A 13689-nucleotide genomic window follows, 5' to 3' on the forward strand; every position below is an offset into this window, starting at 1 on the left:
CCCATCTCCAATGGAATCTAACCCATACCCTCTCATACACGCTAAGATCCATTCCATCCCCACAATTTATCTACTCCATCCCCACCCGTACCTGCAGGAGTCAGTGCTATTATTTACTTGCAGCCCTCTGTTCCCTTCTAACCCCAACATCCTCCTGTGGTTTTTTGGATGGTAGTCACTATTCAACCAATGAGTGTTCCAAGCCTCAGTCTGGTGTTCCAGCTGCCTCTCTGAGAGTTGCAAGCCTTATTCTGGTACACCAATTGCCTCTCGCAGTGCATTCCAAGCCTTATTCTGGAGTCACCAGAGGTTTTTGACTATACTCCCGCAGAAACCCCACGGCAACTTCTTGCATACCTGCGGGAATCCTGCAATCTCTGTTCCCATGCAGCTGTCTAAGCTGCAGCATATAAACATGAATACATTGTACTTACATGGCAGGGTAAAAGAGTGACCCCCCCTTTTTGTCTTCAGCTAAGTATGCTGTCTCTAGGAAATGTAATATAAGATATGTAGAGTTTCCCACAAGGGCAGCTCTGTGTGGAGCTTCTGTGTTGGTGCATGGAGGCTGCTGGACTACAGGGAGGGAACTGTACCATAACTTCTCAGTAAAGCATTAGAAATTCAGTGTTGTGAGTTCCTCCTGCATGGAACTGAGGTTGTTCCTTCTTGAGCTATCCAGCACAGAGGGAACTGTTAATTTGTTATGGATGCTGAAAAGATATCAGGTGTACATTATTAACTCCATTAATGCTTTTTGGTTGTGTTTGTCTCTGCGTCTGTCACCTCCACTTGCCCATCCCCATTCAACTCACCACCATGTACCACTTTTTTTCTCCACCATTCCCACACCTCTCATGGCTGAGAAAACAGATTTAGGAAGTACTGTGTGTTTCCTATAAGGGCAGTGCTTGAGATTCTTCCTGCTGTCCTGCCTCACTTCTTGAGTTGACCCTTTGAACTAAAGTTTGCCTTTTGTTTGGCACGAGCAGCCTGTAAGGAGATGTGCGGCACCTGTGAGACTGAATTTGAGTGCACTTCATGCTCGGGCAGTCTGCTGCTGAAGGAGGGGCAGTGTGTGACATCCTGTGGAGAGGGATACTATCAGGATCACTTCAACTGTTCAGGTAAATACATACACTGATAAACAGGGCCCAGGGCTGTTTCTAGCTTCCTCTTGCTTTCCTCACCCTTCTCCTGTTGCTAGAAACCTGAGACCTTCTCCTATTGCTAGAAACCTGAGACCTTCTCTTATTGCTAGAAACCATTCAGGGCCATGCCAACACAGTAAGCGAGGTAAGCACTGCAAGGGGCGCTGACCTCTGGAGGGCGCCTGAGGTCTGCTCAGTTGCTAAATCTTTTACCTGAAGTTGTGATTCTCCTCTCTCCCCTGCCCTCCCCTCTTCACGTAGCAGTGCTCAGTAGCAGTGCTCACTGAGGCACGCAGGCTCTGCTGAAGTTGTTTGAAAGAGTACAACTAGTGCTATATATGTCTTTGGTGTGGGAAGAACTCCTTAGTCAGGGTGAGCTTGAACAACATTCAAATTAAAGAGAACAGGTTTGGAGGGAGGTGTGCAAGTGAGACTAGGGAGAAATAAAAAAATAAATAGTGTAATTGTTAAAATCTGTAAGTGGTTCAAAGTTTTTCTGAGCATGTACACTGAGAGGAGGGCATGATGACTGCAATGATGTGTGCATAATTATCAGGTAACCTGAGATAGCTAGAGCTAAAAGCCATTTCATTGGCTGATGGTTCCAACAGTAGTTTCAGAGAAGTTTAGCTGACTGTTTAGTGTTTGAAGAGCTGGTAAGTGAAAATCTGATTGCTTTTTTGTGTGTTTGTTTTTATATAAAACATTCTCCTTGGATAGGAAGAGTAAAGAGTTTGTGATATTTGAAAATACATTTTGCTTTAATGAAATTGCTAAACCTTAGAGTCAGTGCTAGCGATCATTTTCACAATTAAAAATCATAAAAAATTTATTTGCGATCAAGTATTTTACAAGAAAGGCTTGTAAGCCTTGCCATGATTGCTATTGAGAATGATATATGTGCCCAGTTAGATATCAAAGATTTAATTACCAATTTCATGAACATGAAAGCATGAAAAGCTAAGTGGTTGTAAACCCTTTATTTGTTCAGCAATCCCACAAAGATGCACTCCATCTTTCAGCTCCTATTTCCTTTGCATCTTGTGCCACACGGGGGGGGGGGGGGGGGGGGGGCAACTGATAGTCTGCAGGGGGGCGCCAGAGACCCTTGGCACGGCCCTGAAACCATTCTATGATGAATTGAATGGAAGTGATATATATGAGGTAAAGGCAGAGTTAGAATTTCTGCTTCATTTGAAATACTAATGCTATAAAATGCTGTTGTAATCAAAATATTATTATCATTATCATAATTGGATCTTTAGAGAAAAACTTCCACTTAAGCCTTAGACTTTGAGATATATTAATGGAAGTAGGTGAAACACCTCATCTGTTCATCAATCCAAAGATGTTCTGATGTTTATTTATTTTCAATTTTTTACAATTTTTCTTGTATTATTCTTCGTGTTTTGTATATATATTCATTTGAATATCATGAAGTCTTACACTCAATACTTAATTCATGTTTTCAAATGCAGCAGTCAGTAGAAATGTAGAGAAATACAACTTTTCTGAATTTCAGCTGAGGGGTTAAGGTGCCAACATGTGTTTTGCTCAAAAAGCTGTTTCAAGGTGAACCCCATAATATTCAATGCAGTGTGTAACACAGCCGGCTTAAGTAGAAGTTTTCCTCTGAAGATCTAATTATGATAATGACAATAATATTTTGATTACAACGTCATTTTATAGCATTTGTGTTTCAACATATAGCTGTTGTTTTTGTTATATTGGAGAGATGTAGAGCCTTCATTGTTTATTTGAAATACTGACACAGTCTACTTTTTGGGTGCATTTCACTGTGATAGTGATGAGGGGAGCCGGAGCTGTTAAAGGCTCCCAGTCCCCACCAGCAGAAGAAAAGCATGGTGGAAGTGGAGGAGATGTTCAGGGGAGGTTTATAATTCCCTTCTGGCAGAAGAGAAGTCTAGTCTGAGACAGGGTAGAGAGGAGATGGAAGCAACAATGAGCTGAAAGGGAAAGGATGGGAAGAATGAGCTGAGACAAAATGGGAGGGGATGAGAGAGAAAAAAGACGGGAAGAAGAGCAGGAGAGGAGGAGGGTGAGAGGAGATGAAAGGGATATGGGGACGGAAGGGAGGAGGAGAGGGGATGACCCACTCACAGTAGCATTCAAACACACCAAACCCAGTGCTCACTTTACATGCAGTTTCTCTCTCTAGGATACTTGTGATCTGGACTGGCCACTGTTGGAAACAGGACACTGGGCTAGAAGGACCATTGATCTGTCCCAGTATGACCATTCTTATGTTTTCTCTTTCAGAAACACACAACCAAATCCATTCTGTCACACAGATACACACCATCTGCTCAGTGATGCACACACTCTTTTACAAAACACACTTGATCTAGACACTCCCTAGCTGCAGCAAACAGTGGCCTTAGCGCACCTCTATGCAGGTTTTTCCTGTGCACTAAAGCCATTTTTACTGCAGCCAAAAGTTGCTGGGAATATTTTCCCATGTCCTCGAGGGAATGAAACCAATTTGTTTTAGTTCAGCCTGGCTGCATTGATTGCATAAAACCGGTGCAGCCAAGCATGTTGGAAACATCAGCCCCTACCCACCTAAATTCATGGCTGTGCCCTTGACATTTCACGGCATGCCAAGAAAATACACTAGCAGAAAATCTGTGCTGCCAGGCCTAACCACATTAGACTAAGTAGCAACTGTACTTTCAGTGACTGGAAGTTTGGTATTTATTCCATGATGATTTCTTGGTGTAGTGTGGTCTGCAATGTGTATTTCTTCATAATGATGCAGTGGGGTGAGGTAGAACAGTGTATGGTTATCTTTTTTTACAGCAGGAAATTATGAAATTATGGAAAACCAGAGATTAAGAAGATGCAGCCAGCAATGCATATTCATTCTTTAACCACCAAATTAGTGCCAGGAGTCACTGAGAAATTGTAGTAAACATGATCACAAATGAAGATTTTGGAGCTCAGTCTTTGCTGCTGCTCTGTCTTCTCCATGAAAACTACATAAATGCAAAATATTTTAATGTAATTCAATGCAGAAATTCATTCCATCCTATTGTGGCTAATATGTTAAAAGAAGGGCCACTGAATGGAGTCCTCGAGTTTGCTAATGGTGGCTGACAGTCCATGTTGTGTTGTAGTGTTTGGTTTAGTTTAGTGTCACTGGCCTGGGGTAGGACTAAGCCACTTTTTTTCAGTAATCCTGCAGAGAATCCTCATCATGCAGTGTAGAATATTTGAAGTTGGATTTTACATTGCCCTCTTGCATAGTTACTGTAGCTGAGTTTGACCCATGTTGATTCCCTAAGTTACAGAGACTGTAGCTTATTCAGAGTTTGTGTTTCCCCAGGAGATGTAAGGTTACCAATGGAAAGTTTGCAGGTCTCATTTTGGGCATCATAAAATTTAGTTTTCCGTTTCTGGAATAGCTGCAGTATCACTTTGCATCAGATGACATAATGCAATTCATAAGCAGAGCATCCTTTAATGTCATACTGCTCAGTTCGTTAGCATGTGAGTTAATCCTCCCCTTACAAGTGTTTCCACAGTTTTTACAGTTCAGACACAGAAAGTTTCCATTCCTTAATCTGGATAGTTAATCCTGGCCATTTTGTTTAAAGAACATTTCTGCTTTTGTAAGTGTGTCTTTCAAACTATAAAGTACAGTAATATGATGCAGCAAAAGAGAGACACATTGCGAGAGGAATTTTCTCCCTACCCATGCTCACATTTTTAGAACTGTTCAGTTCGATTTTTATTTCCTCAACTGGTAGAAAGTGGGTTCCTTTCTAACCTCTTCCCTAGGGCATTGTTTATCCTTTTACCCTAACTTCTGTATCTGTTTGTCACAAAATTTTGTACCATGCTAAACAAATAGTGAAATGCGCTAAACCTGTCTCCTATAGATATGATCCTTCTGGGAAGTGCCAGTAGATCTGAGCAAATATATCCCTCTTAAATATAGCAAGAATGTGCTGGTTGGCTTGAAAAGAGCAATGCTACACTGAAACAGTCTCTGTGATCTAAAAATAATGGCAACACAGATGACAGCCATGCTAATTCCTTGCTTAATCGCTAAGTTGCAAGCACAGCTGGGGCATTTGGTGGATGCTCTATTTTAGATAAAGTCCATGCATGGCATTTTCTGGGGCTGTTTATAGTAGAATGATAGATAGCATGTATGGTAAATGACAGTATTGAATGTCCACAGCTATCAAAGAAAAATGTTTCGGAGTTTATCTCTCTTGCATTCCAGTCTCTCCATGGTGAAATATTTCACCCTAAGATGAAGGTTCGGTATGAATACAAAAGAAGTTTCTTTTGACTTTAGGTCTACTCCTTGATCTTTTTCATTCAATGACCTAGCATGGGAAGGTGAGACAAACACAAATTGCCATCCTTGGAGCACTGCGATCACTCACTGTAAGATATATTAGGATGAGATATACTGGGTATGTAGGGTGTGTTGACATGAGTACAGCACATTCTTTCATGCATGAACCACTTGGAAGCAAAGAATTACAGCTATAGTTTGCTGAACTAATAGTCATGGGAGTAACCAATAGCGATTTTCTGCTAGGTCATGCCAGACCACTGATCTGCACATAAAAAAAATAGGACAACCTAAAATCTTTCTTAAAGCAAGAATAGATTGCATGGTGTTCCTGGAGGTGTAAAAGTGTAAATCAAGCCAAAATCATCTAAGCAATAATCTTGACTTCTGTTTCTGCTTCAGAAAATAAAAAGGACTAATTGTGACCTGGTGCAGTGATTTATACTGTTTTATAAGTGGGGCCACTTGAGCAAATAAACTTCAGTGTGAGAGGCATGATCATTGTATTTAATTGAATTAGGGTATGTGCCCTACCATTTCATGCTCAGGGTGAGTTGTAATAAATCTATAAGTATAATAAATCATAATAAATCATTACATTTACAAAACACAATAAAAACCAATTCACAAACAAGATGAGAGATACAACTTTTACATTTTTTGAAGTTCATTTTTTTAACATAGACATTAAAAGTTGTTCCCAGCTAGGATGTCTTTTGGAAGTAGTATTTCAGTTGTTTCGATGTTGGAAAGGCAAATTCTGTCAGGGAATACTGTGTCTGATTGGCAGTGTTTACCATCTGGGGTGCCTCAAGGATTCTCTCTGTTGCCGAAGTTGGTCAACCTATATTTGGAGCCTTTGGCTGGGATGCTGCGATTGCTGGGGTGCAATTTGGGATGTACGCCACCGATGTACAATTGCTTATGTAACACATGGGAAATCCACCACCACCACCTTGCGGACTTTCAGGGTTGAGAATTTTGTGTCACTGGTAGCAGGCAAAAGATAGAAGGTCCCTGGTGATGTTTATAGTTATTAAGGAAGACTGTGGAGGGAGGAGCTTGGGGGATTGGTTCAGAATAGCCCAAGCAAAAGGGGGTGGGGTAGAGTGTGATAAGAGGGAAGAGCGAGTGATTGAAAGGGTCTTTGAATCCCTGACCTCTCACCAAGACCCAGGGGAATAAGGAAGGGCCTAGACCTCAAGGACCATAAATAGAGGGAGAAAATGGAATTGGACTTCTGCTTCAAAGCAGAAGTAGCAGAACTGTATCCCTCCCCACAAAGGAGTGTGTGTGTCACTGTTTCGATATCCTGGAGGGGAAAGATACCCCAGGAGGAAGAGCAGGAGACTGGAGAGCTGTATTCTTGGGAAGAGAATGAAGTAGATGGTGGGGGAAGAAGGAAATCCTCCCTGATAGGGTCCTGGCGTGAGGACATATATGGAAAAGGTGGATCTTAAGCTATTAGTAGATAAAGATTCTGAGGTCTGGGAAGGGACTTTGTGCCAGTGTAAAGAGAAGGTAAACAATGAGCAGAAGATTGATACTGACCATCAGTAATACCATGAAGTTGAACTGTAAATATGTATAAAGTTGAGCCCTCTTTTGAACATTCCTGAAACCTGTTATTCATTTTGCCTGTTCAGTAAAACCAGCATTTGTTTTGTAGACTACTGGTCTGGTGTGGATTATTTAAGTTCCAGATACATCTGAGGGTGTGTTGCCTCTCCGATCTACCGGAGTCAGCTCTGGCCCTGGCCTGCACCCTGAATTACAAATTGAATTAATGATCTAGCCCCCCTCATGCTCGATGGAGGCCCAGATGAACTTTGCCCCAGGGTCGGGGTTACACTTATTGAAGGAGAAAGGTATAGTTGAAGTGTCAAAGAATTTGACCCATTGGCTGCTCGTCTAGAAGACAGAGTTAGTATGGGTAGGTAGGATATCTTTTCCACCTGTTGTCTCTACCATATATTGTGCTGAAACAGGTTTGGTTGGTTGACTATGGTATGTAGCTTAGGAATCAATTGTGATGTTACCTGCCTGCTACAGACGTTTAGTTGGTTTTACAATCGTTGGTTTTATCTTTTTGGGATTATTGCAACACCCTCTATCATGGGCTTCCAGCCTGTGTTTTACGTTCTCTATAGCTGGCTCAAAATTTGGGTGCATACATGTTAACAGGCTGTGGGCCTAGCATAGCAATGACATGGGTTTTGTGAAAGTTGTTTTTGTGTGTAATTTAAGATCAGCTTCTTGGTGTTTCATACTTAAAATGAGGGGAGGCCATCTATTTGTGAGATGTTATGTGGTCAGTAGGAGTGGGTTAGATTTGGTTGACTAAGGAGGCAGCTTTCTCTCTGACTGCTCTGGTGATTTAGAATGCCTGAAGAGAAACAGAAGAACAAAAATGTCCCCATAAAAAACATAGACAGCAAAAAGTGGAGATGGCTAGGGGAATAATGATATCACTGGAGCCACACTCAGGTTAATAATTTATTGATAACCCAACACAGCCGTGTTTTAGCAAGTGCCCGTGTCCTTGATTTTCAATGTGAGTAAGCTCAATATGTTTTCACAAACCTTAAGCCTCTCATATAATCAGTTGATCCTTGATTTTCTCTCCTCACATGCTATTCTTGACCCACTACAATCTGGTTTTCACCCTCTCCACTCAACCGAAACTGCGCTTACTAAAGTCTCCAATGACCTATTACTGGCTAAATCCAGAGGTCAATATTCCATCCTCATTCTTCTTGATCTTTCCGCTGCTTTTGACACTGTCGATCACAGCATACTTCTCGATACCCTGTCCTCACTTGGATTCCAGGGCTCTGTCCTTTCCTGGTTCTCTTCCTACCTCTCCCTCCACACCTTTAGTGTTCACTCTGGTGGATCCTCTTCTACTTCTATCCCTCTGCCTGTAGGCGTACCTCAGGGTTCTGTTCTTGGTCCCCTCCTCTTTTGTATCTACACTTCTTCCCTTGGTTCATTAATCTCATCCCATGGCTTTTCCTACCATCTCTATGCTGATGACTCCCAAATCTACCTTTCTACCCCTAATATCTCACCTTGCATCCAAACCAAAGTTTCAGTGTGCTTGTCTGACATTGCTGTCTGGATGTCTCAACGCCACCTGAAATTAAACATGACCAAAACCGAGCTTCTCATTTTTCCCCCCAAACCCACCTCCCCACTCCCCCCATTTTCTATTTCTGTTGATGGCTCTCTCATTCTCCCTGTCTCCTCAGCTCGAAACCTTGGGGTCATCTTTGACTCTTCTCTCTCCTTCTCTGCTTATATCCAGCAGATCGCCAAGACCTGTCGTTTCTTTCTTTACAACATCCGTAAAATCCGCCCCTTTCTTTCCGAGCACTCTACCAAAACCCTCATCCACACCCTTGTCACCTCTCGTTTAGACTACTGCAATCTGCTTCTTGCTGGCCTCCCACTTAGTCACCTCTCCCCTCTCCAATCGGTTCAAAACTCTGCTGCCCGTCTCGTCTTCCACCAGGGTCGCTTTACTCATACTACCCCTCACCTCAAGTCGCTTCACTGGCTCCCTATCCGTTTTCGCATCCTGTTCAAACTTCTACTACTAACCTATAAATGTACTCACTCTGCTGCTCCCCAGTATCTCTCCACACTCGTCCTTCCCTACACCCCTTCCCGTGCACTCCGCTCCATGGATATCTCCTTCTTATCTGTTCCCTTCTTCACTACTGCCAACTCCAGAGTTCACATCTTCTGTCTCGCTGCACCCTACGCCTGGAATAAACTTCCTGAGCCCATACGTCTTGCCCCATCCTTGGCCACCTTTAAATCTAGACTGAAAGCCCACCTCTTTAACATTGCTTTTGACTCGTAACCACTTGTAACCACTCGCCTCCACCTACCCTCCTCTCCTCCTTCCCGTACACATTAATTGATTTGATTTGCTTACTTTATTTTTTGTCTATGAGATTGTAAGCTCTTTGAGCAGGGACTGTCTTTCTTCTATGTTTGTGCAGCGCTGCGTACGCCTTGTAGCGCTATAGAAATGCTAAATAGTAGTAGTAGTAGTAGATCCAACAAAGATATTGCTACACCATTCAAACAATGTTGAAACAGAAAGGCTTCACAAGCTCATACATTCATAATACCCCCGATAATCAACCAGTGGCGGACAGCACTTTGACTGTCTATTCTCGGATATTCAATTCTGGGCTGTTTCCTGCGACTGGCATTGAATTCCTGGGTTTTTCAACATCGGCTAGTGCATAACCAGTTAAGTCAATATTCAGACTTAACTGGCAAAGATGAGCCTGCTTTTTATGCGGTCTTATTTGGCCACTAAGCCTGGCCGGTTAAGTTCCAAATTTTGGTACTTAACCGGTCAGGCCATCAACATCGCCAGCTTTATTTTCAGTGCTAACTGTTCAGTGGCAACAACCAGTTAAATGCCACTGAAAATAACCAGTTACCCGCTGAGAACTGTTTGGCAGCCATTCCCAGCCAGTTAACTCATGCTGAATATTGAGCCAATTGAGTTTACTTACATTCAAAATCAAGGATCTATGACACAGGCACTTACTGAAACATGGCCGTGTCAGGTCATCAATTTTATTAACCTAAGTGTGGCTCCAGAGACATAATTATTCTCGTGACTATCTTTGCTTTTTGCTGATTTGGAATGCCTGGCAAGTGGTCATTAGGACTGAAGGGAACAACTTGAGCTTTTGTAAGCTGTTTATGTTAGCATTTACTTAGGTTGGGTTTTTAGGGAGGATTCTGGAAAGAGTTTTTATTTTTTTGGGTGGTATATTTGGAGCAAGGTGGGGTGGAAGGGTCTTTGTTTTTTATGATTGTATTTGTGTGTGTGTATGTGTGAGAATGTGTTTTTGTTCACCACTCAGATCAGTTTTGGCCGGATGTGTGGTGTATAAGTTAATAAATAAATAATTAAAAAAAGCAATTTCTTGACCTTCCTTCAGAAAGGCAACAAGTGGTTGGCTTGGCATTCAGGCCCACTGTAAGTGACTTGCAAGACTAAAACTGTGCGACACACACACACACACACGCACTTCTTCTATCACTTAGATTCTGCTGTTTTATCCCATCCTCAATCCTTCCATGTGAACTTTTCCTCAGTTTAATACCTGCCTTCCACCTTCCTTGGAGGATTACCATCATTGCTACTACTGGGGCGGCTATTCTGTTTTCTTACAGTCTCAAAAGAATGGCTCAGGACTTTGGATATCATGTGGCTCTACCCCACAGAGAGTCACATGGAGCGGAGCAGCTGTTCCAAATGCAGATTCAGCAACAAGCGTCGCATTGCACATTTTATCTTTATTTGATATACTGTCCATCATAGCTTATCTAAACGGTTCACAGTCAAAAGTAAAAGTTAAGGGGCGCTAACCCCACCCCCCACTTAGATTATGGTAGAACTGATAAATATAATAATATTAAATATATTGAAAGAAAATAACATTCAATAAGAAACAGTAGGAGGAATGGAAATGACAGCGTGAAATAATTTATTGGTGAATGCCATAGATGGAGACTACTACTGGAAAAGGGATTGCAGGTGATTTAGTTTTTAGGATAGGCCTAGTTCAAATAAAAGGTTTTCAGTGCCAACTTGAAATCTCATTTAAGAAATTTAAGGCACATGTCTGAAGAAAAAGCATTCCAGAGAGTGGGGGCCTGGACACTAAAACAAGAACATCTAGCACAATCTAAGCAAATATGTAAATAAAATGTGTTGCAACTCAAGGGTTAGGATATTGCTTTAAAGATTGTTTATTCACACATCAATAGGCACACACATATTACATAACACTCTTATGCAGTATACATACATCACCACAGGATTGTAGCCTTCATCTGAGCCATAACAGCAATCGGGGAAGCACCGATGACTGCCCAGAGATTCTGCGGGACAATTCCACACTGGATAGAGGCGTCCCTCAAACCAGGTACAGAGCTTCTGTTTCAGCCAGGGCTTTCCCCTCTTTTTATAACAGCTCACAAACAAGTGTGCCTGGAACAGAACAATGAGTGGCCAATCTACATTCCTCTCTCCCAGGCACCCTCTGATGAAAACACCAGCCTTTGGACTTGTTTCTCAGCACAGTCCTGTAGTGAGTTACCCACCGCAATGGAGCGTTGTGGTAGCAACCTGTCAAACAACTATTCTGGTAGCAACAGGTCAAAACAAACATTCTGCATGTCAGAAAACAAATATTCTGGGTCAGCATAAGTATCATATCATAAGTATTAAATATTCTGGGTCAGCATAAGTATCATATCATAAGTATTATACTCCAACACAAAATGGAACAACAAAAAGGTTCTGCTAAGTGGAGCGGAGTGAGCTACTACTACTACTACTACTTGACATTTCTAAAGCGCTACTAGGGTTACGCGGCACTGTACAATTTAACATTGAAGGACAGTCCCTGCTCAAAGGAGCTTACAATCTAAAGCAGTGGCGTAGCCAAGGGTGGGCTTGGGTGGGCCCAGGCCCACCCACTTTGGGTTCAGGCCCACCCAGTAGCAGCATACCTATGATGTGGCTGGCAGGGATCCCCAAGCCCCACCAGCCGAAAACTCCCAACAAATGTCCCTCCTGCATACCTTGTAAGTAGCAGATCTTCGCCTGCAGTGACATACATACTGCTCGCACTGGCCCCACAGCCTTCCCTCTGATGTATTTCTGCCTAGGCGGAAACAGGAAGTTGCATCAGTGGGAAGGCTGTGTGGCCAACATGAGCAGTGTGTATTAGTTGCTGCTCGCTGCTGGTGAAAATCTGCTATTTAAAAGGTATACGGGAGAGGGGGGATGTTTGAGAGATCATATGGCATGCAGGCGAGAGAAAGAGAGACCAAATCACGTGTGGGACGGGGCGAGGTTTTGCCCACCCATCTTGGGGCCAGGCCCACCCAATATTGGGTGTCTGGCTACGCCCCTGATCTAAAGGACAAATGTACAGTCAGTCAAATAGGGGCAGTCTAGATTTCCTGAAAGGTATAAAGGTTAGGTGCCGAAAGCAACATTGACGAGGTGGGCTTTGAGCAAGGATTTGAAGATGGGTAGGGAGGGGGCTTGGCGTAAGGGCTCAGGAAGTTTATTCCAAGCATAGGGTGAGGCGAGGCAGAATAAGCGGAGCCTGGAGTTGGCGGTGGTGGAGAAGGGTACTGAGAGGAGGGATTTGTCCTGTGAGCGGAGGTTACGGGCGGGAACGTAAGGGGAAATGAGGGTAGAGAGGTAATGAGGGGCTGCAGACTGAGTGCATTTGTAGGTAAGAAGGAGAATCTTGAACTGTATGGGGTATCTGATTGGAAGCCAGATTGGAAGTTGAAAAGCCAGAGCGGAAAGCTTGATGTGCAATACTGAGGTCTTTGAATGAGATCCACTAAGATCTCCTGGGGAAAGACATAGCCGCATTTTTTAACACCCCGGATACTAAGAAAAGTAATGTGCATACAAACATATTTCATATTCTTTTAAATATTGTATGTGAGGAGGAGAACAGTGCTGAGGAGAGAGATACTGCAATACTTTCTAATGGCCAGGAGGCAGAGTTGTTTCTTGTAGCAAACATCTGCAGGTTAAGGTAAAAATAAGTTGCGAGTTAACAAAAAGAAAGCCCCAACCTTCAAAAGCCAGTGCTTTCATTACCCAGGTCAGTGTTTTTGCTTCACTGTTTCAGAATGCCACGAGTCCTGCTTAACGTGCCAGGGATCCTCAGAGGAGGACTGTGTGATCTGCAGAGATCAGGCGCTCGTGCAAAAGGAAGGGGCCTGTGTGAGCAGTTGCGGCCGGGGATTCTACAGGCAACGGGGAGTCTGCAGTGGTAGGTATACAGCGTCCACTTGCTTTTGGTAAGCCACAGGGAATGGTGTGGAATATGCAGAAGTATATGAAGACTTGAAAACAAGTTTAAAAGCTAAGTACACTTATAAATATTTAGTGAAGCTTTTGGATGAAATAATTTCATGTTGAGTAAAATACTCCTTGTGCACTCTGTTAAATTGCTGAGATTATGTGAAATCCTGCTTGAAGGCCATTTAGCTGCCTAAAGCCACTGAGGTCTGTAGCAGGAGGACGACAAGGTGAAGGGAGATTTACTAATGTGTTCTTTGATGTGATATGCAGCAGTCCGTCTGCTCAAGTACAGAGCACTGCTTCTGGAGTGCACCCCTAGCAGCATTTCTACA

General features: G+C 42.9%; 1 protein-coding gene across 1 annotated transcript in view; it reads left to right on the plus strand.

The window, feature by feature from the left end:
• FRAS1 (Fraser extracellular matrix complex subunit 1) overlaps positions 1-13689 on the plus strand; it is a 689426-nt gene that overhangs the window by 323400 nt on the left and 352337 nt on the right. The window contains 2 exon segments of the mRNA XM_030190549.1: positions 993-1127; positions 13182-13325. Of these exon segments, the coding sequence (XP_030046409.1) occupies positions 993-1127; positions 13182-13325 (279 nt within the window).

This window comes from Microcaecilia unicolor, chromosome 2 (assembly GCF_901765095.1).
Source record: "Microcaecilia unicolor chromosome 2, aMicUni1.1, whole genome shotgun sequence".
Taxonomy (NCBI): Eukaryota; Metazoa; Chordata; class Amphibia; order Gymnophiona; family Siphonopidae; genus Microcaecilia; species Microcaecilia unicolor.